This window comes from Centropristis striata, chromosome 16 (genome assembly GCF_030273125.1).
Source record: "Centropristis striata isolate RG_2023a ecotype Rhode Island chromosome 16, C.striata_1.0, whole genome shotgun sequence".
NCBI classification, from domain to species: Eukaryota; Metazoa; Chordata; class Actinopteri; order Perciformes; family Serranidae; genus Centropristis; species Centropristis striata.
In genome coordinates, this window is record NC_081532.1 from 26501571 (window position 1) to 26525464 (window position 23894).

General features: G+C 39.1%; 2 protein-coding genes across 2 annotated transcripts in view; one reads left to right on the top strand and one right to left on the bottom strand.

Annotated features, from left to right (window-relative positions):
* Window positions 1-11314: 11314 nt before the first annotated feature.
* Window positions 11315-14329, top strand: LOC131988574 (uncharacterized). The gene is made up of 5 exons (XM_059353717.1): window positions 11315-11398; window positions 11486-11571; window positions 12905-12982; window positions 13072-13226; window positions 14123-14329. The coding sequence occupies exons 1-5, from the start codon at window positions 11350-11352 to the stop codon at window positions 14196-14198; spliced, it is 444 nt and encodes a 147-aa protein (XP_059209700.1). The 5' UTR covers window positions 11315-11349; the 3' UTR covers window positions 14199-14329.
* A 1734-nt stretch (window positions 14330-16063) lies between these two features.
* The window catches only part of tonsl (tonsoku-like, DNA repair protein), a 32559-nt gene continuing 24728 nt past the window's right edge, over window positions 16064-23894 (bottom strand). Inside the window, exons 22-28 of the mRNA XM_059354064.1 lie at window positions 23769-23847; window positions 22972-23279; window positions 21080-21251; window positions 20448-20623; window positions 20271-20344; window positions 19009-19142; window positions 16064-17219 (exon numbers count right to left, since the gene is read on the bottom strand). Of these exons, the coding sequence (XP_059210047.1) occupies window positions 17020-17219; window positions 19009-19142; window positions 20271-20344; window positions 20448-20623; window positions 21080-21251; window positions 22972-23279; window positions 23769-23847 (1143 nt within the window). The 3' untranslated portion in view covers window positions 16064-17019. The remainder of the gene's footprint in view (window positions 17220-19008; window positions 19143-20270; window positions 20345-20447; window positions 20624-21079; window positions 21252-22971; window positions 23280-23768; window positions 23848-23894) is intronic.

The following is a 23894-nucleotide window of genomic DNA, read 5'->3' on the forward strand; positions in this document are numbered from 1 at the left end:
TTTTTTTTAAACTCTCGTTTTTATTTTTATTTCAGTTAACGAAAATGCTTTTTCAATTCTAGTTTCCGTTATTTCATTTAATTTTCGTTCACTATAATAACCTTGTTCCCTAGCCCCTGAACCTAACCTTTCACCATCACAACTAAATGCCCAACCCTAAACCTAATGTAACCTTTAACCCTAAAACTAAGTCTGAAATCTCCAAAAAGCCTTTAAAGAAGTGAGGTCCTCACTTTGCAAAAATGTCCTCACTCTGTTGGTTAAAACGTGTTCTGGTCCTCACTATGTTGGAAGTACAAGAACACACACACACACACACACACACACACACGCACACACACACACACACGCACACACACACACAAGGATCTCAGAGGCTTGACTCTAGCACCACCTGCTGGTGTATTAGAGCAGCAGCAACATCTGAGGACTGACCAGCTGATTTGAGTGCAGGTTCTGAACTAATCAGGAACAAAAAGGTAACACCTGTCTCCGCTAACTTTTCCGTTTAGCTTCACCCTCTCTGCTCTTATAGTAAGTGTTATTTTCAGATGCAGTAAAGAGCTGCTGTCAGTGAAAAGATAAGATATGGAACTAGAAAATTTCCTCTGGGGAAATTCTGAAAGGGCCACGGGGGCTACTGCCGGTGTGTGTACACTATGATGAGATTCTTCAGAGATTTCAAACAATTAATACTAGTAATGTTATGATACTATATAATATACAAGGAGCACTCCTACAACAAGCATTCCTCTTCAAGTATTTATTTATACAGCAACCTTTGCCCTTTAACCTCAAAATGTGTGTGTGTGTGAAACATTTGTATCTGGAGGAGTGTGCGCGCTTACGCGCGTGCATGCGTGCGTGTTTGCGCATGCGTGCGTGCGTGTATCTAACTGTTATTACATTAAATTACCAGTGTGTGTGTGCGTGCGTGTATCTTTAACTGTTATTACATTAAATGACCAGTGTGTGTGTGCGTGCGTGTATCTTTAACTGTTATTACATTAAATGACCAGTGTGTGTGTGCTTGCGTGTATCTTTAACTGTTATTACATTAAATGACCAGTGTGTGTGTGCGTGCGTGTATCTTTAACTGTTATTACATTAAATGACCAGTGTGTGTGTGCGTGCGTGTATCTTTAACTGTTATTACATTAAATTACCAGTGTGTGTGCGTGCGTGCGTGTATCTTTAACTGTAACTGTAATCACATCAAAGCATCAAAGCGTTGGGGTCGACCAATCAGAGCAGAGCAATCAACAGAATTAACAGCTGTGGAATCTTCTGGCACAGTGAAAGCAGCCAGAGGTGGGCAGAGTGAAATTTCTGGCCTCGAACAGAAAGCATTTTTGGCAAAACCATAATTCCTATCATTGATCCGACTTCACTTTGAGTTCTTCTTGAACGTCTACATATGGTTTTTTTTTAAGAAAAATGAAAAAATAGCTTTGTTAGAGCGATCTAAAAAAACTGTTGCATCTCCCTTTTACCGAAATCTCCCTGCGTTTTTAATATGGGACCCAATGAGGCAGTTGGTGGTGTTGGTGGCGCATCTGTGCGTCCTACTCCCAAACTATAACTCTGACAGCTTTACCAGAGGATTGTGAGGGAGAAGACTAATTTTCCTACATTTCTATGTATAAATTATTTCTGTAGAGTGGAATTTGCGGCCAGGAGCGCAGTTTTCAAATGTATTTTTTGACAATGTTTTCTCTCCCTCTACACTCTGAGCGATGACATCACACACTGTGACACGAACATTCCGTGCAATACACAGCCATTATAATCTCAGAATTTCTACAAAAATGATCATGGTCATTGAACAGGGATTGATAAAAAACTATGTGGCCTATCGAAATGTGGAGTAATACACCAATACACAAGACTTGTGTCTACTGTTTAAAGTTTAAATGGAGTCTCTAGGTGAAATTATGCCGGAGAAGTAGACGTTTGAAAATGTCCAATTATTGTTCTTTTTCGCTCATTTTCTTTCGGCCGTCCCATTCATTTCAATGCAAAATTTTGGGCAGTTTTTCGCGACTTGCGCCGCGAAAAAATTAATATTCTGTAGAGAAAAGTAATAGCACACCGATCCCGATCAAAACGCACGTTTTGATGTATAATTTGTCCTGCAACTCTTCAAGTTGTAGGACTAGTAGCGGGACGAAATTGCGTCCGGAAGAGGAAGAAGAAGAAATCCACAGTATAACAGTAGTGCAGCACTGGTCCCTACAGCTATTGCTGTAGGGACCAGTGCTCGATTGCCCCGAGGCCCTAATTATTTATCCCGCAGCGGGAAAATTTAGTTGTCACAGCAGCACAAGATACAGACACATAGATATAAAAAACTTTATAAGAATGTAAAAAATAAGACATACATACATTCTATACACATTATATCAGTGACGGACCTAGACTGTTTGAAGGGCAGGGGCGAAAAAATAAAAAGGGCACATTCTGCACAACATGGAGCCCCACCAGCAAACAAAAAGCTCTGATGTATGATGAAATAGTCCTCATCCTTGATTACGATTAGCATTAAGTTAAAAGGAGATCCAGATCAACAGATTAATGATATGGTGCTGACAATTAAAACCATCGAACCGAACCATCTAGGGCAGGGATGGGCAACTGGAGGCCCGGGGGCCGCATACGGCCCGCACCCTCACTTGAAGTGGCCCTCAGTACAACTACATGCATTTGAGCATGAAATCTTAAAAGTGCAGTGTAAAAATTCACAAAATTACTTCTTGCAATTAATGTTGGTCTGCTGTTCTTGCACTGAAAAAAAAAAGAAATCACAGTAAGTGGTTATTTTTTATTTGCTTCAAACCTTTTGTATTCCTATTTATACTGTTATACATGCATTTGAGCATGAACTATGTTAAGTTACTGCACTGTAAACATATTTAAAATGGCAGTTTCATCATATCTGGTTAAGTGCACGCTCCTATATGTGGCCCTGTGGTAGTGTCCATGAAAAATTGTGGCCCCTTCCAGCATTTAAGTTGCCCATCCTTGATCTAGGGGGTCCGGGTGAATTTTTTTTTAATACATATAAATGCAACTCAAAGTGCTTTACTGCACATCATTTTCTTCACTGGGATTCTTTTTCTCTCTATTGCAGGGCACTTTATCATGTTTTCTAACTTGTCTAATCTAATTGTGCTTTTCTTCTACGGGTACAGGAATACTTATAATCCGCTTTTTGCTTCATTATCCGTTGGAGATTTTAATACCACTTGATGTAGCTGTTCGTCATAGCAACGCCACATTATCGATTTTTTTTTGCACTAGAGGGCACATCATCATAATTTATTATATGAAGGGGCACCATCGAGGGCACCCATTCATTTTTTTCATGTGTAAAGGGCAGCCAATACGGCACTTCCTCTCAATTTCACCACTCTATACCAGAAGTTCTCAACCTTTTTGAGTCGCGACCCCCAATTTAACATGCATGTTGTCCGCGACCCCCGCTCACTGAACAGAATCTCACAGTTCAGATCATACAAACTCAGTTGACACAACAAATTTTGGACAAATAATGAAGCACAAAATGACCCAAAAAAGAAACTAAATGACCAAAAAAACACACAAAATGACCAGAAAAGACACAAAATGACCAAAAAAAGGACACAAAATGACCAAAAAAAGGACTCAAAATGACCAAAAAAGACACAAATTGCCCACAAAATGACCAAAAAAAGACACAAAATGACCAGAAAAAGACACAAAATTACCAGAAAAGACACAAAATGACCAAAAAAAGGACACAAAATGACAAGACATAAAATGACCAAAAAAAGACACAAAATTACATTACATTACATTACATGTCATTTAGCAGACGCTTTTGTCCAAAGCGACTTACAATAAGTGCATTCAACCTGATGGTACTAGACATAGACCATAGGAATCAAGTAAGTACATAACTTTAAGAGCTAACTGTCATTGCTAAAGGAGTGCTATATGTTAAAGAAGAAAAGAAGAGAAAAGAATAAGATTTTTTTTTTATTTTTAAAAAAAATTTTTATATGTTAGGTTAGGTGACCATGACTTAACCGAGATATTGTTGGAAGAGATAGGTCTTCAGCCTGCGGCGGAAGATGTACAGGCTGTCTGAGGTCCTGATGTCGGTAGGGAGCTCGTTCCACCATTTGGGAGCCAGGACAGAGAAAAGTCTGGAAGTGGTTTTGAGGCGAGTTGACCCACGTAGGGTGGGAGTCGCCAGCTGTTTGGCTGATGCAGAGCGTAGAGGACGGGCAGGGGTGTAGAGTTTGACAAGGTCCTGGATGTAAGTAGGACCTGAACCGTTAGTAGCAGAGTATGCCAGAGCTAGGGTCTTGAAGCGTATCCGTGCAGCCACCGGTAGCCAGTGGAGGGAGCGGAGGAGGGGTGTTGTGTGTGAAAATTTGGGAAGATTGAAGACCAATCGAGCAGCTGCATTCTGGATGAGTTGTAGAGGTCGGATGGCTTTGGCAGGCAGACCTACCATGAGGGAGTTGCAGTAGTCCAGGCGTGAGATGACCAGTGCCTGGACCAGGACCTGAGCTGCCTTTTGAGTGAGAAACGGTCGGATTCTCCTGATGTTATGCAGCAAGAATCTGCAAGATCTGGTAGTGGCGGTGATGTTTGTTGAGAGGTACAGTTGGTTGTCAAGAGTTACGCCAAGGTTTTTGGCGGTTTCTGTGGAGACAACCACCGTGTTCTGGACAGTGATGTGGAGGTCAATGGTGGACTGGGGAAATGAGAAGATTAGCTGGGTGTCGTCGGCAAAGCTATGGTAGGAGAAGCCATGCGAGTGGATGAGGGAGCCAAGGGAGTTGGTGTATATCGAGAAGAGGAGCGGACCAAGGACAGAGCCTTGAGGGACCCCGGTGGTGAGTAGACAGGGTTCTGAAACAGAACCCCTCCAAGTTACACGGAAGGTGCGGTCCTTGAGATAAGATTTAAGCAGAGACAAGGCAGAGCCCGATACTCCCAGGTGGTGAAGGGTGGAGATGAGGATCTGGTGATCCACAGTGTCGAAAGCTGCAGAAAGGTCCAGTAGAACCACCACAGATGAGAGAGAGGCCGCCTTCGCCTTGTGAAGCTGTTCAGTCACAGCGAGAAGGGCAGTCTCTGTTGAGTGGCCCTTCTTAAAGCCAGACTGGTGAGGGTCAAGGAGGTTGTGCCTATGCAGGTAGCAGGATAGTTGGTTGAAGATAGCCCGTTCCAGAGTTTTGGAGAGGAACGGCAGGAGAGAGACAGGTCTGTAGTTGTCCACTAAGGATGGGTCGAGGGTGGATTTCTTAAGGAGAGGATTCGCCCTTGCTTCCTTCAGAGAGTTAGGAAAGCAGCCAGTAGTCAAGGAAATGTTGATAAGATGGGAGAGGAACGGGAGGAGATCCAGAGCAATAGACTGAAACAGGTGGTAGGAGGGAATAGGATCCAGCTGACAAGTGGTAGGACGGGCAGAGGTTACAAGGCAGAGCACTTGAGGAGGAGACAGTGGAGTGAATGCTGAGAGTGTGGGAGACGCTGATGGGGAGGGAGGAGAGGCAGGTTGTAAGACTGGATGGGTAAATGAAGAGCGTATGTCCTCAATCTTTTTCAGGAAGTGGTTGACAAAGTGGGTCGGTAGGAGGGAGGAGGTAGGAGGGGGGGTTGGAGGGACCAGGAGGTTTGAAAAGATGGAGTATAGCTTCTTGTGGTTGGCGAATGAGGATTGGATCTTGGTCTGATAGAAAGAGCTTTTTTCAGCTGAGATCAAAGATGAGAAGGCAGCAAGAAGAGATTGGTAGTTGCGTAGGTCCTCAGGGTGTTTAGTTAGGGGAGCTCTGGTGGCACGCACAGAGTCTGACAGCCAAGGGGCAGGGGAGGATTTGCGTACTTTCCGAGGAGTGAGAGGACAGAGTGAGTCAAGAGAGGAGGAGAGGGTGGCAAGGAGAGTGTCGGTTGCAGAGTTGGGCTGCAGAAGTGAGAATGAGTCCGATGAAGGGAGGGATGAGAGAACAGTTGAGACCAGAGCAGGAGGAGAGAGAGAGCGGTGAGGGCAGACAGTCCGGTCGGGAGAGAGGGAGGGAGAACTTGATAAAGTAGTGGTCAGAGACATGAAGTGGGGTTACAGAGAGATTGGTAGTAGAGCAACTCCTGGTGAAAATGAGATCAAGGAGGTTGCCAGCTTTGTGAGTAGGAGGTGATGGAGTGAGCAGAAGAGCGAAGGAGGAGAATAGAAGGAGTAAGTCTGCTGACTTCTCGAGCTGGATGTTGAAGTCCCCGAGAAGGACAAGTGGTGGACCATCTTCAGGGAAGTTTGACAGGAGGACGTCAAGCTCCTCCAGAAATTCTCCAAGGGGACCAGGTGGGCGGTAGAGAACAACAATGGTTACTGGTGAGGGAGAGGTTATGGTGACAGCGTGGAATTCAAAGAACCGTGGAGAAAACTGTGGCAGTGGATGGAGGGAGAACTTCCAGTCACGGTTGATAAGAAGACCTGTTCCTCCACCCCTGCCAGTGGGTCTAGGGGTGTGAGAGAAGGCAGCAGAAAGAGCTGCAGGAGTGGAAGTTGGTGAAAAGCTGCACGTTGTTTGGGATAACCACACAGATAATTTATTTCCAAATATCTTGAAACAGCAAAGAGTTCCAGTATACAAAGGCTGTCAGAAGTGGGATGACCAAAAAAAGACACAAAATGACCAAAGGAGACACAAAATGACCAAAAACAGACATTAAATGACCAAAAAGACTAAAACACATTAACACAGTGGAGACAGAGCTGACTTCCAAAATGATTTGGAGACCCCCAGAAATCATCTCGCGACCCCAATTGGGGTCGGGACCCCAAGGTTGAGAATAGCTGCTCTAGAGGACACTTTAGCACGCTTTTTCAACCATGAAGGTCTAAATAGTTTAAATAACTTGTTGCATGTAGTTGTAAGGACATCAATGAATAAATATATTTAGATATATGCAGAGATACACACAGTACAGCACAAGTGGTATATGACATATATAATATAGGAAAAAATACAGAAAGGCTAATATAGGCCCCACTGTACACATCCTGCTCTGCACCAAGCAGCAGCCAGTTGGGGACTTGCTGGTGGAGCATTTCATAGCTAAAGAGAAAGACATGTCTCTCAATAGCAAATCTAACAGAGTGAATATTGGACTTACATTCACCAGATGGACATCAACAAAAATCCAAATGACCAAGATGAACTCTGGGTGTGTAAATAGGTTATTCATGCTTACATAAAACAACTTCACAAGGTGATAATATGTGCATGTCTTGATAGATTGTTGAGCCAAAATAATCAATAAATACTGGTTTAAGACAAACCTCACTTTTGGTGAATGGAAGAGATCCATAAATGCTTAACATACCTTTAAAGATACATTACCGTACTTAATGAAGAACAATGTTGTTTTAGGGTTTATACTGCTAAAGGAAACATGTGGGACATCACAGCAGATATTTCCATACAAATGTTAGTAAACCAATTAAGTTAAATATTTCACACAGTGTGTGTGACAGAGAGTATAGATGAGCAGTGGGGGTAAATCTGGTTGCAGTAGGTGTAAAAGAGGAAGGAGATGGCTGGTCTGTCATGTTTAGTGGTGTTGCATTTTCCACTTCTAGCAACATGTGAAAACCACTTTTTACTGATGTCGTCTGTGGTCCTTCAATACTCAATAATCTGCTTCAAAATTCAAGCGTAGGAACACTTTATGACCGTTCACATCATATTAAAGATCTTAATGTGACACCCAATATTAACCCTTATTGTGTTTTAGAATAATGTAAATGTTAATTGGTTGTAAGGGAATAGTTAATTTGCAAATAAAAGTCATTTTAGAAAATGAAAATGAGACTTTTATAAACACCAGTTCAACTTATATTTCCTGATTTGCATCTAATCTAAGTAGTCCAAAATTATATGTACTGTATATTAACATAAACATGTATGTTTATTGGTTCCAATTTTGCACCTCGCACAATAAAACATTTCAGAATAATGTCACGTGACTTTGCATTGGTTAGGATCTGTGTTCATTTTAAATATCTCTTAGATTAGATTAGTGCAAAATTAGAGATTTTACAGGGAGTGTGGGGAAGTGAATAACAAGAGTTTTGCTCCACTAAAAAGCAAGTACTGTGTACAAACACTCATATGGTGATAATATGGGGTCTCCTCAAACATACTAAAATGATTAAAAATCATCAATGATTAAAATTAAATTAAACATCTCACAATGCATGAGAAAGAGTGTATAGATGAGCAGTGGAAGCTAAATCTGGTTGCAGTAGGTGTAAAAGAGGAAGGAGATGGGTGGTCCGTCATGTGGTGTTGCATTTTTCACTTCTAGCAACCTGTGAAAACCACTTTTTACTGATGTCCTTCTCTTGCGCACTGAAAGAATAAGTACAATGTGTCCTGACATCTGGCAGAGTAACACACACAGAATCTGCTGCACTATTGCCGTGAAGCTAAAGTTAGTGAATGCACAGAAATGCTTTTTTAGGTGGAGTAAAGGTGTCATGATGGTGTTCGCGGAAAGATAAAAAATGACACTGGTCACGTCATAACCTGCAGAATTCTGCAGCATCTGTGGTCCTTCAATACTCGATCATTTTCAGTTTCAAAATTCATGCATAGGAACACTTTATGACTGTTGGATTACAGATCTTAATGTGACACCCGTTATTAACCCTTATTGTGTTTTAGGAAAATGTAAATGTTAGTTTGGTTGTAAGAGAAGAGTCAATGTGCAAAAACAAATAAAAGTAATTAAAAAAGAAAAGAAAAGCAATCACCAGTTTAACTGATTGCATTGAGTGCACAATAAAAAAAAAAAGAAGAAAATGAAAATGAGTGAGTGAGAGAGACTTTTATAAACACCAGTTTACTTATATTTCCTGGTTTGCATCTAATCTACCTAGTCCAAAACTATATACACATAAACATGCATACATATGTCCACCAACAGAATTTATTTTTATATTCTAAATTATGTAAACACAATGATCCTTATACTTCATTCTCCATGAGGATGCCCCATCAATTACTGTTTATTTGTTCTAATTTTGTACCTCACACACATAAAACATTTTAGAAAGAAATGTCACATGACTTTGCATTGGTTAGGATCTGTGTTAAATTGAAATGTCCCTGAGATTAGATTAGATTTGTGCAAAATTAGAGATTTTACAGGGAGTGTGGGCAAGAGTTTTGCTCCACTAAAAAGTAAGTATGTGTACAAACACTCTTATGGTGATGATATGGGGTATCCTCAAACATACTTTAAGTATTTGGCACAATGTTTAAAAATGTGGTGTTTGATCTTTGCAAGGACCATCATTTTGGTTTAGATACATGCTACATGTGTTGGAGAAGTGTCTTATCATCACTCTTCACATGCTCTCTGCAAGTCAGAAACCACCGTCATTTACCAAACTGAACAGGAAGATTTTCCGGCTGAGTTAACACGTGGTGTGAGCAGCAGACCACCACAGAGAGTAGGGGGGGGGGGGGGGGGGGGGGGGGGACTGTGACACACACACACACACACACACACACACACACACACACACACACATTCTTGTACTTCGTATTTGTTGGGTGGGAGATTAAAAGAGTCACAGTAAATTTTGCCTTTATTTCCTTTGTCTGATACATCTTCATTATGTATGAAAAAAGTTGACAAAGACGAAAATGTCATTAAAAAATGTCACTATAATTTTAGTTGGTTTTGTAACCACACAATACAGTTTCAGTTAATTATCATTATCATGTGACCTTTAACCCTTAAAACAAAGTCTGAAATCTCAAAAAAGCCTTTAAAGAAGTGAGGACCGGCCGAAATATCCTCACTTTGCAAAAAATGTCCTCACTCTGTTGGTTAAAAATGTCTTCCGGTCCTCACTATGTAGGAAGAACAAGAACAAGAACACACACACACACACAACTTGATGAATAATATATTTAAAGCCCTCTCATCATGTTAATATATGAATGACTGTCCCCGTTTCTTACCTACTATGGAGAAAGCCTTTTCTCCTAATTCTCTCTTTTTATTTATCAAATTCAGATTTCAGAGAGTTTTTTTAGACTTATATATATATTTATATTTTTGACTTAATAGGCTGTTTTGTCTTTATTGTAAGGCCCAAAATAAGGTCTGTGGCTCTATTCTGACCTTTTTTCTTTTTTTCTGGCCAACAATGGCTCTTTAGTTAGTGAAGGTTGCCGACCAAAAAAATGTGAGCCAAAGCTTTTAACAGAAGAACAGTAATGCCGAAATCAATGCCTGAGGCTTCATCTAAAAGGTAACATCTTCTAGTTTCTGCAGTTGTGTTTGTTTAGCATGTGGCCAAAACACAACCGGAACTACATCAGATCTAATCCAACCGTGTTTTTAGTTGTTAAATATTGTCTTTGTACACTTTCTGAACTAATATACGTCTCAAAGCATGAGCATACTATCACTTTCTGTTTTTTAAATACATAAAATAATCACTAACTAACATGATGAACTCTCACTTACTCACTCTCTTCTTCACATTCAGTTATAATTAAAGGATTTAATAGCTGTTCAGAGTCCAGGTCCATATTGATTCATTGTAGCATATTTATTTTTTTGTCTTGAGCAGCTCTCAGACTGTTCTTACCACACATACAGGGTTTCCGTTTCTTTATTTCACAATGTACATGCCTATAAAGTTGGAATAAAATATTTTTTATCTCTAACTATAAAATGATTGTGACAATGTGATTTATTCTTGACAGATAAAGTGTATTATCTTCTCAAAATGTTATTAATCAATCTCTTCCAAACATATCACAATGAAAATGAAACCACAAGGATTTATTTGAAAACAAAATAATTTCAACTTTATGGCCGACCATATAAAGGGGCCCAAAACATAAGAAAAAAATGGCACATTCTTCTTCTTTTTCTTCATATATATATATATATATGTATATATATATACATATATATATATTATTTGACAGTGACAGCAGACAAATATAAGAAATAAAACTACATTTTCTGCCTGTAAAACAATAATACATTAAAGTAATTTCAGTGTTATCTTTATAACATCTTCTTTTTCTCAATGTATTTCTCAGTCTGTATAGACAGATAAAGACCAGACAGTAGCCTGTATTACCATCAATACTGAATCAGAAAGGAGAAGATGACGGTCTTGAGGAGTGGGTTTGTGCAGAAGGTTTTATATGAGGGTTGTGGTCACAAACAAAAACCACATGAGCGTTTGTAGGAGTGTTGCTGTGTATAAAAGGAAAAGGTGTGTTAGCAGCACACACACTCTGAGAGCACCGGTCACTGCCAGCCATGGAGACATCTACTTTCCTGCTTGTGTGTGTTCTTGTGACATGTTCAGGTGAGCTGATGTTCTTAGATTTTCTTATTAGAATATAATCGTATCATTTCAACTGTTTCTTCAGTTTTGTTTTGTCTTTTCTTACAGTCTGGACTGTCCAGGGGAAATGCTACCAGGTCAGCATTGATGATCAGGAGCAGGTGGAGATGGAAGTCTCTGCAGAGGCCCGCAAGGTAACGTGGCCACACTCAGCTTCAACTTCATATATTTATGTTTATAATATTTACATATATATATAGTAATTTACAATATACATGTATAGGTATTCACAATGTAATATAAATTGTTTATAGTATATGTATATATATAATTATTTATAATATTTGTATGTGACTATATTGATTATTCATATATGTATGTATATACTGACCCGTTAAGGGGTAGGACTAGATACGTTTTTTTACTTCTTCCTACCTCCTTTCCAACTTGCAGAAAGTGTCTGTTTTTTCAATTTTTATGCTTTTTTGTTTTGTTTTTTATTTATTTATCTATTAATATTTAAACTTGTTTTTTTTTTTTATTGCTTGCATGTTCGAAATAAAGACAATCAATCAATCAATCAATCAATCAATCAATCAATCAATCAATCAATCAATATATCAGATGAGTAGCAGAAAAGGTAGCCAGTGTAACAGTGGAGCATTGATACTCTAAAGTAGACTTTTTGCCGAACACTAATCAAATCTTTAACCCTGACTTTATTTCTTATCCCAATAACCCGAGGTAGTGTAGTTGATGCTGTGATGTTGGATGTTATAGGGGCTGTGATACATGTAAATGCAGATCTCACTGTACTGACTACAGTGGAAAAAAAAAATACTTTTTTTAAACTCAGATTTTATGCATATGGTGGTTTTGTATAGGACAGTTTTCCTAAAATGGAAAAATGTCAATATATCATCTTGCATTATATTGCATTATGCTTAAATATTAAAGTTGTGTTATTTTATGTATTATTGCCAAATTTTGCCGCAAAAAGAAGATTTTTTTTTCCATGTCTCTGTAGTAGGGACACTCAACTTGCTTTGACCAAAGGCCCAGTTAACCCCAGATAATAAACAAACATAACCAATATAGCATGAATAAACATCTGAAGGAGCTAAGTATAATATTTAAAATATTTTATAGACAAGATAAATCTGATTGGTAATAAACTGGGGTTGGGAATAAGAAAAAACAATAATCTGCTAGACAAATATGTATTCTTTTATTCTCTAATGTAAGCTATTGTTCACACTTTACCTTCACCTTCTAATTATAAACAATATAGACGATTATAAAATAGAATGTTAGTAGATAAAATTACATTTTAAGTGTTCATTACTGATCTCAACCTGCCTATATGATAACTATTATGTTGTATTTTATTGTTCTATTGCCTAGTTTACAGTACTGCAAGTTATTGCAGTATATGATCATAATCATAATGCCTGTTTTATTATCGTATCACCACATTTTTGCCAATGCACAGGCTTAATTTATAGTATGTGTGACTTTCATCTGCAGCTTCCAGGTGTGTGCTGGGCGTGCAAATGGGCTATAAACAAGGTGAAGAAATGGGCCAGGTCAAATGCCACTGTAGCGGTAAGATAAAATTAAATAAAAATAAAAACCGACAGCTTGACGGTGTATTGTGTTATTATGAGCAATAACCATATTTTCTACACTTACAGATGCTGACAAAGAAATTGCACGTTGTCTGCAGCCAAATTGGCCTCTTGAAATCTAAGTGCAGCAAATTTGTGAATGCACACCTCGGAGAATTGGTCGAGGAGCTCACCACCTCTGATGACACCAGGACGATCTGCGTCAACGTGGGAGCCTGCAAGTGAGTTAAAATGTTCATTATTCAGATGTAACAATGATTCAGTAATAAACACTCTTTCACAAAGTAACTTCAACTATATTTACCCCATTACCTTCTCCTTTACTTGAGTATTTCCAATTCATGCTACTTCATATTTCTACTTCACCACATTTCAGAGGAAAATATTGTACTTTTTACCTCAATATATAATCTCAACAGCTATAGTATCTTTTCAGATTGAGATTTTGTACACAAAACATACAATCACTATCAAACACATTCATTCATGAGTTAGTGTTTAACCCTTTGATGCACAACATGGTCTAAAGTGACCTGGCAGAGTTTTTATGTCCTATATCTTTGCAATAAATTATTTTCATCATTGAGTATTCCAGATTTTCCTCAATTAGTTTGTTTTTGATCATCATACATCCTAATTTTATGTTTTCCTATATTTTATTTTTTTTAATAAAATCCCTAAGTAGCTTGCTAAGCTAACGACTTAGCTCACTTCTTGGCTAAGTTTCTTGCTAAGCTAACTACTTATCTAACTTCTTGGCTATGTAGTTAGCTTAGCAAGCTACTTAGCCAAGTAGTTAGCTATGTAATAATACAAAAACATTTTTTTTCATAAAGTATGAGAGGCAAAATGGAAATAATGATCTGTTATCAAAAACAAAATATTTAAAGAATACTTAGAATATTCAACCATAAAATAAGTTGATATCAAAAGATAGAGCGCAGAAACATACAGCAAGCATTAAATAACATGGGAAATGAATGCGGGTAATTTTTGACCCATGTTGTGCATTAGAAGGGGTGTCAATATGTTGGGCAACAAAGGGTTAATGTATCTTCCACCACTGATTCTCGATTACACTTTCATTGTTTTGATCTTTATTTTTTCTCTCCTTTAGGCCAAAGGAGTGGGAAGACCTGCTCTTTCATCCAGACGATGAGGAGCAATCAACTGAAATGAATAAATATCCGTGACAGTGTATGCATTGATAATCATTTCTTTCAGTTTTCTTTCTGTTCCTTCTGCCTTTATTTACTCTGCAAAGCATGTAATGTTGTTTTCCATTCCTGTACCTACGAACGGATATCAATAAATGGTTGCAACGCAAATTCTATGAATATTCATTGTGGGACGAGACACAAAGTGTAGGTTCACAAGTGTGAATGTGAGTCATTGGGTGAGGGGGACCACCTCTGTGGTCTGAGCTGTGAGGCCAACATGACTGATTTCTAAAATCATCAATGAAAATATTAATCATAGTAAAGTGCTTTTCTCCACTGTTGACAGACTTGTTAACCCACCTTCCACCATTCCTTCAGAAATATTGTCCACAGTAAAATGTGATCAATTTGCTTCTTTCTTTAATAACAAAATCATTACTATTAGACAAAACATTACTGACCTAAAACCTACAACTGAGCTTGCCATTCCTTTCTCCAGAAACTCCACCTGTGTCATGCCTCATTTTAACTGTTTAAATCTGATAGAACTTGGTGATATTGTTGGTCAGCTCAGGTCCTCCACCTGCTGCCTGGATCCTCTCCCAACTGCATTTTTCAAAAAAGTCTTTAACTGCTTAGCACCAGAGGTTTTACATATCATTAACACGTCTCTTCAGTCAGGTATATTTCCCACATCACTAAAAACAGCTGTCATCAAACCACTTCTGAAGAAAAACAATCTGGATCAAAGTGTCATTGCAAATTACAGGCCCATCTCCAACCTACCATTCCTCAGTAAAATACTTGAAAAAACAGTTTACATTCAGCTCAAGAATTATCTAGCGTCAAATAGCCTCTTAGATACTTATCAGTCTGGTTTCCGTCCCCACCATAGCACAGAAACAGCACTTACTAAAATCCTAAATGATCTACATATAAACACAGACTCCAAAAAAATGTCCATTCTTGTTCTACTCGACCTTAGCTCTGCGTTCGACACCGCTTTGAGGTACTTGTACTTTACTTGAGTATTTCCATTTTATGTCACTTTATAATTCTACTCTACTGCATTTTAAGGTAAATATTGTACTTTTTACTCCACTACAATTAGCTGACAGCTTTAGTTACTTTTGATGTGAAAATCAAGATAAATTTAAAGTGATGTTTTTTTTTAAAATGAAACCTCAGAACAGCATATTAAGTGGTTAAAATGAGCCCTCTCGAGGAAATTTAAAAGCTGCTTACATAAATGCATCTATACAAATAATCTAATATATTTAGAATATATATAAAAAAATCTGAGTGGCTCCATTCTGCATAACGAGTAGCTTTACTTTTGATACTTTAAGTAAATTTTGATGCTGATACTGTTGTATGTTTACTTCAGTAAGTTTTGAATGCAGGACTTTTACTTGTAGTGGAGTCATTTAACAGTGTAGCATTAGTACTTTTACTGAAGTAAAGGATCTGAATACTTCTTTCACCACTGAATATGACCAACAGAGTATACAAAGTGCAAATTACAGCAACTGCAAAAAGGCATTCAGCATTTCAACAGAAATAGATTGCATTTAATTTTGTATTTTAGCAAATATGATAATTTAAACTACACCTTGTGGGATCCAGTCTGTGTGAAACATTTAAGTGTGGACGGATGCCCCCTCCACCCAAAAAAACAAAGAAGAAAAAAAGCAGCGTTATCTTCCTCTAACAGGAAGTTGGGTTATGTTAATAGTGTTCTCACCAAAAACAGTGGTAAAAACTAGACCAACCTATTATTTGAGGGTTTGTGGTAAATGGGTCACACAGGCTGGTTTACATGTGAGAACAGCTCACTGTAGTACACGGAGCACTGCCAGTAACCTCAGACCCTCTAAGCTGTGCAATCTTTTATTTTATTTATTTTTATTTTGCACAATAAGACAAAAGACAAGGATAAAGAGATAACAACAAAAGGAAGGTGCAAGGTAGCGCAAGAAACTCAAAAGGGCTTCTACAGGCCTCTACCTACAGTTAAATTAAAAACAAGTAATTATGAAATAGGAAAAAAAATGACATTAAAATTAAGCAGAATTATAATATTAAAAGTAAAATAAAACAAAAGTGAAGAAATGTGTGTGTGTGAGCCACTAAACTGCTCTTGTATGTATTCAGAGGGGAAAACTGGATGTAAATATTAAATTGATCATTCCAGAGTGCTGATCCTCTGTATTTTAAGGAAAATTGACCAAGGGTAGTACGATAGTGAGGAGGGTGTTATCTTGTTAATGTGTCTATTATTGTACTTATGTAATTGTGAGTTGACATGGTCACATGATCAGATGCAGACATGTTCAAAAAAAGGTTCAAATGTTACTTAAATTTTGAACAAATACACTGATAGAGTTAACCAAACTTCTGAAGTCTACACCACAAAGGTAGGAGATTCAGGCAATCGATGTTTTATGATATAAAAGAAAAAAAATCTTAGACAAAAGCATCATGAGTCACTTTAATTGTTTTTTTTTTTTAACACATATCAAGTCATACACAAAACACACTGCTAACAGAGACTTACACATACACATAAAAAGACGTACAACATATATAAAACATATAAATCAGTCATTTACACAGAATGTCTGTAGATGCCATGTCCCTGCTTTCTTTTTAAAGCAGTTTGCGTCTTTTGCAGGTTTAAAGTTGCATTGTGTGATTCTGGAGGCTCATTTCCAGTACGCAGCCTCAAGCGATCCCTGCTCACTGAAGGAAACAATAAAGGAATTGCACTCTCGTTATAAAACTTGATGTTTTCACATGGCTCAAAAGTCAGTGTCAGTGATGAACGATTTGCCACAACCGATTCCCCCCGACTTCACGAGGAGGCTGCAGCAGAGAGCAGACACTGGCTGTTCCGGTCGATGAAGTGCCCACGAGCCCGGCCGCTGCCCCAGCTCTGCTTCAAGATGTGACGGTCCAGCTTGTTGAGTCCCTGAGAGCAAAGACGGAGATCCTGGACCAGCTCGGACAAACCATCCAGACCTGCACTGTCCCAGGGACCAGACACCTCACAGCCTGAGGGCGCAACAACAACAAGCTTATTTTAACTACAGCTTCTAGAAGTTATGTTAAAGAAATATTCTTAACATCACACACTGCCTGATAACAATAAACATTAAATAGTTGAGTTTAATAGTATATAAATAAATAACATTTAAACTAACATTACTTAAAGTCTAAAATGTATCCGTCAGTTAACATTAGTTAAGATTAAAATTTCCTTTATTGGTCCCAAAACGGGTTAAAAAAGAGTTACAGCAGCAAAGTGGATAGCAGAAAACACTAAATAGTAAACAGCAGTATAAACCAGAAATATAAGCAAATAAACATGTAAAAAATATAATAAAGTACTAACAATTTACAATACAAACAAGTAGAAATGTAAAAAGTATAAAAATATATATAAAATATAAAAACTAGGGCCGGGACTTTAACGCGTTAATTAAGATGAATTAATTACAAAAAAATGAACGCGTTAAAAAAATGTACGCATTTTAATCACACTTATTTTTGCACCGCGGAACGTTTCTCACTGGATGAGTTTCAGGAGGACCGATTATACTGGAGCACCAACTAGCGTTGATGAGTTCAGACAACAACAAACCACAGTGAACATGAAGGAAGAAGCTGATGAGACGCTTTGGTTGGCCCCGTGGATGATGGGACATTTAGTTACTAAAAACCAACGGATGGAAGCGTCGATAAGAGCATGGTTGTGTTGCTATGCAACAAGGAATTCACATATCACCGCAGCACATCCAGCCTCAAGTATCACCTCAATGCTAAACATATAGCAGCTAGCGGCTAGTGTGGTAGCTAGCGTGGATTGTGTTTTACTTAAAAAACCAAAGTATTATAGTTTACAGAAGGTCTACCTACCTATAGGCTACCTGAATTTATGAAATGTACTATATTTCTAAATATGCTATTGCTACACTTAATGGCAAAAATTGCACTGGTCTGTTGGACTTGAACAAAAATAAACAATATTTTTGTTGCTTAAGCTTATGTATTCAGTCATTATTCAATGGTATACTAAAAGTCCATGTGAAAAAAATTACTTCTCACTGTTCTCAGGTCAAATATTTATATGCGATTAATTTCAATTAATTAATTACAAAGCCTCTAATTAATTAGATTATTTTTTTAATCGAGTCCCGGCCCTAATAAAAACATGTTATATCTAAATTATAAAGGCTATTTTCTCCTCCTTATCCAAGTTTTATAATATATATAATATATTCAGAACATTAAACTTAAAAGCACACTGTGCAGAGTTGTCACTTACTGTTTGTAAGCACAACTTTAAAAAAATGGGCCTCTCCTCTCAGGCTCAAGCAAAGTCAAAGCAAATGCTCACCAAGTTTGGAACGAGCTTTGTCCGATTGGCATGTCGCCTTGCTTTACTTGTGGCGTTATTTTGGTGCGGTTTTTGTTGTGTAATGTATATCCCACATTATACAAGTTATGGCACTTGATTTTATGACTTTCATATTTGATCAGAAGGTTTAAAAATATAGGCATAGCAGTGTTTCCCCTCGGTTCACAGCTTTTTGGGGGAGAAAATTTTGTAAATTTTTAAGTAAAATACATCGATCTTGTGCACTTTGAGAGCTAAATGAGAGCAAACACCTCACATTACATTTTCAGTCAGAAACCTAAAATGAACTAAGAGCTTCCCAGACTAAAATGCATTCATGAATGAGTCTGGCAACACCAGGTTTCAGACTGCCTGTGACTTATGACTCAAACACACACACACACACACACACACATACATACACACACACTGAACACATTGTACCTTGAAGGTTTAGGAGGCTCAGAGGTCGCCCAGCCTCTCTGAGAGCCGTCAGGATGTTGTGAAGTCCTGCTGAGGTCACAGACGGGTTAGCTGATAGGTTCAGGCTCACCAGGGTCGGACATGACGGAAGACATCTGGAAGACAAACCACAAACTTGAACGGGGAAACAGAAGCCTGCAGAGATCGTTCAGTTTGGTTGTGTGTTAACTCACGAGGCATGAAATTAATCCAATCACACAAATTAAGGGAAGTTAAAATGTCATCAGTGATAGTATAATTCTGAACAACATAATTATGATTTGGTGATTATTATAATGATGATTACAATTATGCATGTTCCCGCAGAAAGATGCAACACACACACACACACACACACACACACACACACACACACACACACACACACACACACACACACACACACACACACACACAATTTTAAATACATATATACATGAAACACCAAAAGCAAACTTTCAAGCAAATTAAAAGTAAATAAGAGAACAAAAAACACAAAACTTTTGGCGACCCCCCCATTGTCCATTGCTTCTATGAAGCTGAACTCAATGTAAGGTGAGGTTTAAAATCAATTCTGTAGCTAACTGGGAGCCAGTGCAGGGACTTGAAGATCGGGGTGATGTGATCTCTCCTTTTTGTTTTAGTGAGGACCCTGGCTGCACTGTTCTGGATCATTCGAAGTGGTTTCAAACTTTTTTTGGGAGGTCCTGTGAAAAGCACATTGCAATAATCAATCCTATAAAGTGATAAAAGCATGTATGGACATATATCCACTAAGTTTGTTAATATTTTTGATGGAAGTATGCTGATTTTGTGACTGATTAAATGTGACTGCTCAAATTTAGATCGAACACCCAGGTTTTTTTTTACCACATCTTTTGCTATTAAGCCTTTCCTTTAAGCAAGGCAGAAATCTTTTGCATTTCCTCCTTCTTTCCAAAAACTACAACCTCAGTTTTGTTTTTGTTGAGCTGTAGAAAGTTCTGGGACATCCATTTATCTATTTCATCAATACAATGACAGGGAGTTTCAACAGGGGTATAGTCATTAGGCATTAGTGGGAGATAAATTTGAGTGTTGTCAGCGTAACTGTGGTAGGCGATTGAGTTCTTCTTTATAAGTTGACTAAGCGGCAGCATGTAAAGGTTACACACACACACACACAAACACAAACACAAACACACACACACACACACACACACACACACACACACACACACACACACACACACACACACACACACCTGGCCAAGGTGGCTACACTGCTGTCTGTCAACTCGTTTGCTGCCAGACTCAGGTGGGTCAGTGAACACTCGTCCTACGGGAAAAGACAAATGCTTTCTCAATAAATCCACACGTTAATGATATTTGCAGTTTCAACAGTTTGCAGAATACAGAACATGATTTATGTTTAGGTGTACCTGAGACAGGACTTTGGCGAGGTGTTCCAGCGCCGGGGAATCAGCCGGGCCCCTGCGGACGGCAGACAGGTCCAGGTGTGTGAGACAGTGGAGGGGCAGGGTCTTCAACACCAGCTCAAAGCCAGTGGAGCCCAGTGCATTGTGGGATAGACAGACAGATTTCAAGTGGCCCGATCCTGGAAAATCAAATTACATTAAATTATTTATCTCAACACTCATTTTAACCCCCAAATCATTTTTTGTCTCATTTGTCTCCACTGCTGATTAAAAAAAACAAGGCTCTTCTGCTATTTTAACATAAAAAAAAACAACAACAAGGATTTGATTAACAGAGGACACTCATGTTGAGAGTTTTTTTTTTTTTTTTTTACCTCAAGCTTTTGTCAAAGGAGTCCGGTGGCTTTTACGAAAGCATAGAACTGTAATTCCTCCTGCGTAAACTTTAATAGGGCTAAAGAGGCCTGAGTATTTTAAATATAGCGTACACTTAAAACTGATATTGATTTTTTTCAGGTGGCTAAAATACATTTTGCTGCTGGCCCTGTCCACAGCAGTTCATTTCTCAGGTGCCGTGCCGGCTCTCCTGCCTGTTTCTCTCCACTGACAGCACCCTGTGCCTGTTAGAGAGTCACCTGTCAGAGCGTTGGCCAGAAGCAGCCGATGCTGCTGCAGGAAGCGGGCGGTGAGGCCACAGGCGTGCAGAGACAGCTTGGTTAACAGAGGGCAGCAGGACAGCAGACGGGACAGGGACTCGGACACACCGTCGCCCAGCTGGTTCATACTGAGGTCGAGCTCCTCCAGGCACTGTGAGAGGAGAACAAACACAAAGCAGCACGGTGCATGAGAGAAATCTCCATTAGATTTAATTTATAAATCAACTGGAGACCTCTTATTCTCTGATGTGATGGAAAATGTGCATGCATGTGCATGCCAGTTTTCTGACACTTTAGTTTTGCAGTTCAACACAGGGAGGAGCTGTGATTGTAGCGAGCAACCAAGTGTGACTTCTTGGTAGCAAGCTGCATTTCACTTTAATCGCAGTCTGCAGGAAGGAAATAACAGTCAGGTCAATGACCTGAATAGAGCTGGGACCACAGTGTCAAAGAAAACCATCAGTAACACACTACGCCGTCAAGGATTAAAATCCTGCAGTGCATGCAGGTGCCCTTGCTCAAGCCAACGCATGTCAAGGCCCGTCTGAAGTTTGCAAATGACCATCTGGATGATCCAGAGGAGGAATGGGAGAAGGTCATGTGGTCTGATGAGACAAAAATAGAACTTTTTGGTTTAAACTCCACTCGTCGTGTTTGGAGGAAGAAGAATGATGAGTACAACCCCAAGAACACCATCCCAACCGTGAAGCATGGCGGCGGAAACATCATTCTTTGGGGATGCTTTTCTGCAAAGGGGACAGGACGACTGCACCGTATTGAGGGAAGGATGGATGGGGCCATGTATCGTGAGATCTTGGCCAACAACCTCCTTCCCTCAGTAAGAGCATTGAAGATGGGTCGTGGCTGGGTCTTCCAGCATGACAACGACCCAAAACACACAGCCAGGGCAACTAAGGAGTGGCTCCATAGGAAACATCTCAAGGTCCTGGAGTAGCCTAGCCAGTCTCCAGACCTGAATCCAATACAAAATCCCAGCTGCAGTGTGTGCAAACCTGGTCAAGAACTACAGCAAACGTCTGATCTCTGTAATTGCAAACAAAGGTTTCTGTACCAAATATTAAGTTCTGTTTTTCTGATGTATCAAATACTTATTTCATGCAATAAAATGGAAATTAATTATTTAAAAATCATACAATGTGATTTTCTGGATTTTTGTTTTAGATTCCATCACTCACAGTTGAAGAGTACCTATGATAGAAATTACTTTCTACATGCTTTGCAAGTGGGAAAACCTGAAAAATTTGCAGTGTATCAAATACTTGTTCTCCCCACTGTATGTTTGTTTCTTTCAGAAAAATGAAAAAATAGCTTTGTTAGAGCGATCTAAAAAACTGTTCCATCTCCCTTTTACAGAAATCTTCCTGCATTTTTAATATGGGAGCCAATGAGGCTGTTGGTGCGTGTTGGTGGATCATCTGTGCGTCCTACGCCCAAACTATAACTCTGACAGCTTTACCAGAGGATTATGAGGGAGAAGACTAATTTTCCTACGTTTCTATGTATAAATTATTTTTGTAGAGTGGAATTTGCGGCCTGGAGCGCAGTTTTCAAATGTATTTTTTGACAATTTTTTCTCTCCCTCTACACTCTGGCGAAGATGTCACACACTGCGACACGAACATTCCGTGCAATACACACCCATTATAATCTCAGAATTTCTCCAAAAATGATCATGGTCATTGAACAGGGATTGATAAAAAACTATATGACCTATTGAAACGTGGATTAATACACCAATACACAAGACTTGTGTCTACTGTTTAAAGTTTAAATGGAGTCTCTAGGTGAAATTATGCCGGGGACAGGTGAAACAGTGCAGACATTAAGTGAAATAAAAGGAGACTCTTTACCGGAAACGCAGGATGACTGTGTCCCTTTAAAGCGTTCACTGCCTTCTCCAGCCCTTCCCCTGTAATGCCATTGGCAGAGATGTCCAGCAGACGCAGCCGGGGCATGGTTATTGTTGCGGCGACCAGCTCGGGGAGAAGGTTGTCGTGCAGACGGTTGCCAGAAATCCGCAGCTCGGTGAGGCTGGCCTGCAGTTTGAGGGCCCTCAGGAGCGGGTTGAGGGAGGAGGGAGGCAAGCTGAGGCCGCACACCGACACAGACGGGCTCCCATCCTGCACCTCACACAGCTGGGTGACACGCTTGTTCTCGTCTGTAGGGAGACAGAGACATGCTATCAAAATTGTGACATCAATAGTGCTGTTTAACAATAAATTAATTTTCATATTTGTACTTTTTTAAGTAACAAAATAATAATGAATCAATAATAAATTAAAACAAATAACCATTTGCCTTTGTGTTTGCATCTCCATAACATATATCAAAATTGTGACCTTAATTTGTTCAGGAAATCTGGTCAGAACAAGTTAAATGCAATACAGGACAAACTATTAACGGATTAGAATTGTTAAATGGGTTGAAACTTAGCCTGGTAACAAAAAATAAGCTTGCTGAAATTAGCTACTTTTCCACATTTCTGTTTCCAGTCACCGCCATATTTTGGAGAAAGGTGAAGCATTAAGCTGAATATGGGAGATTATAGAAGATTTAAAGTGTTTGTTACATGGGTGTCACCATGGGTTCTTATGGGTTAAATGTGTGTGTGCGTGTGCGTGTGCGTGTGTGTGTGTGTGTGGCTCACCCACTGCCAGGCTGTTACAGGCCTTCTTGTAGCGCTCAGGGAGAGGAGGGAGATCCCAGGAGCAAACTTCAGCCAGAACCTACAACACATACACATGTTTTATTTACAGTAATAACTTTATTTATA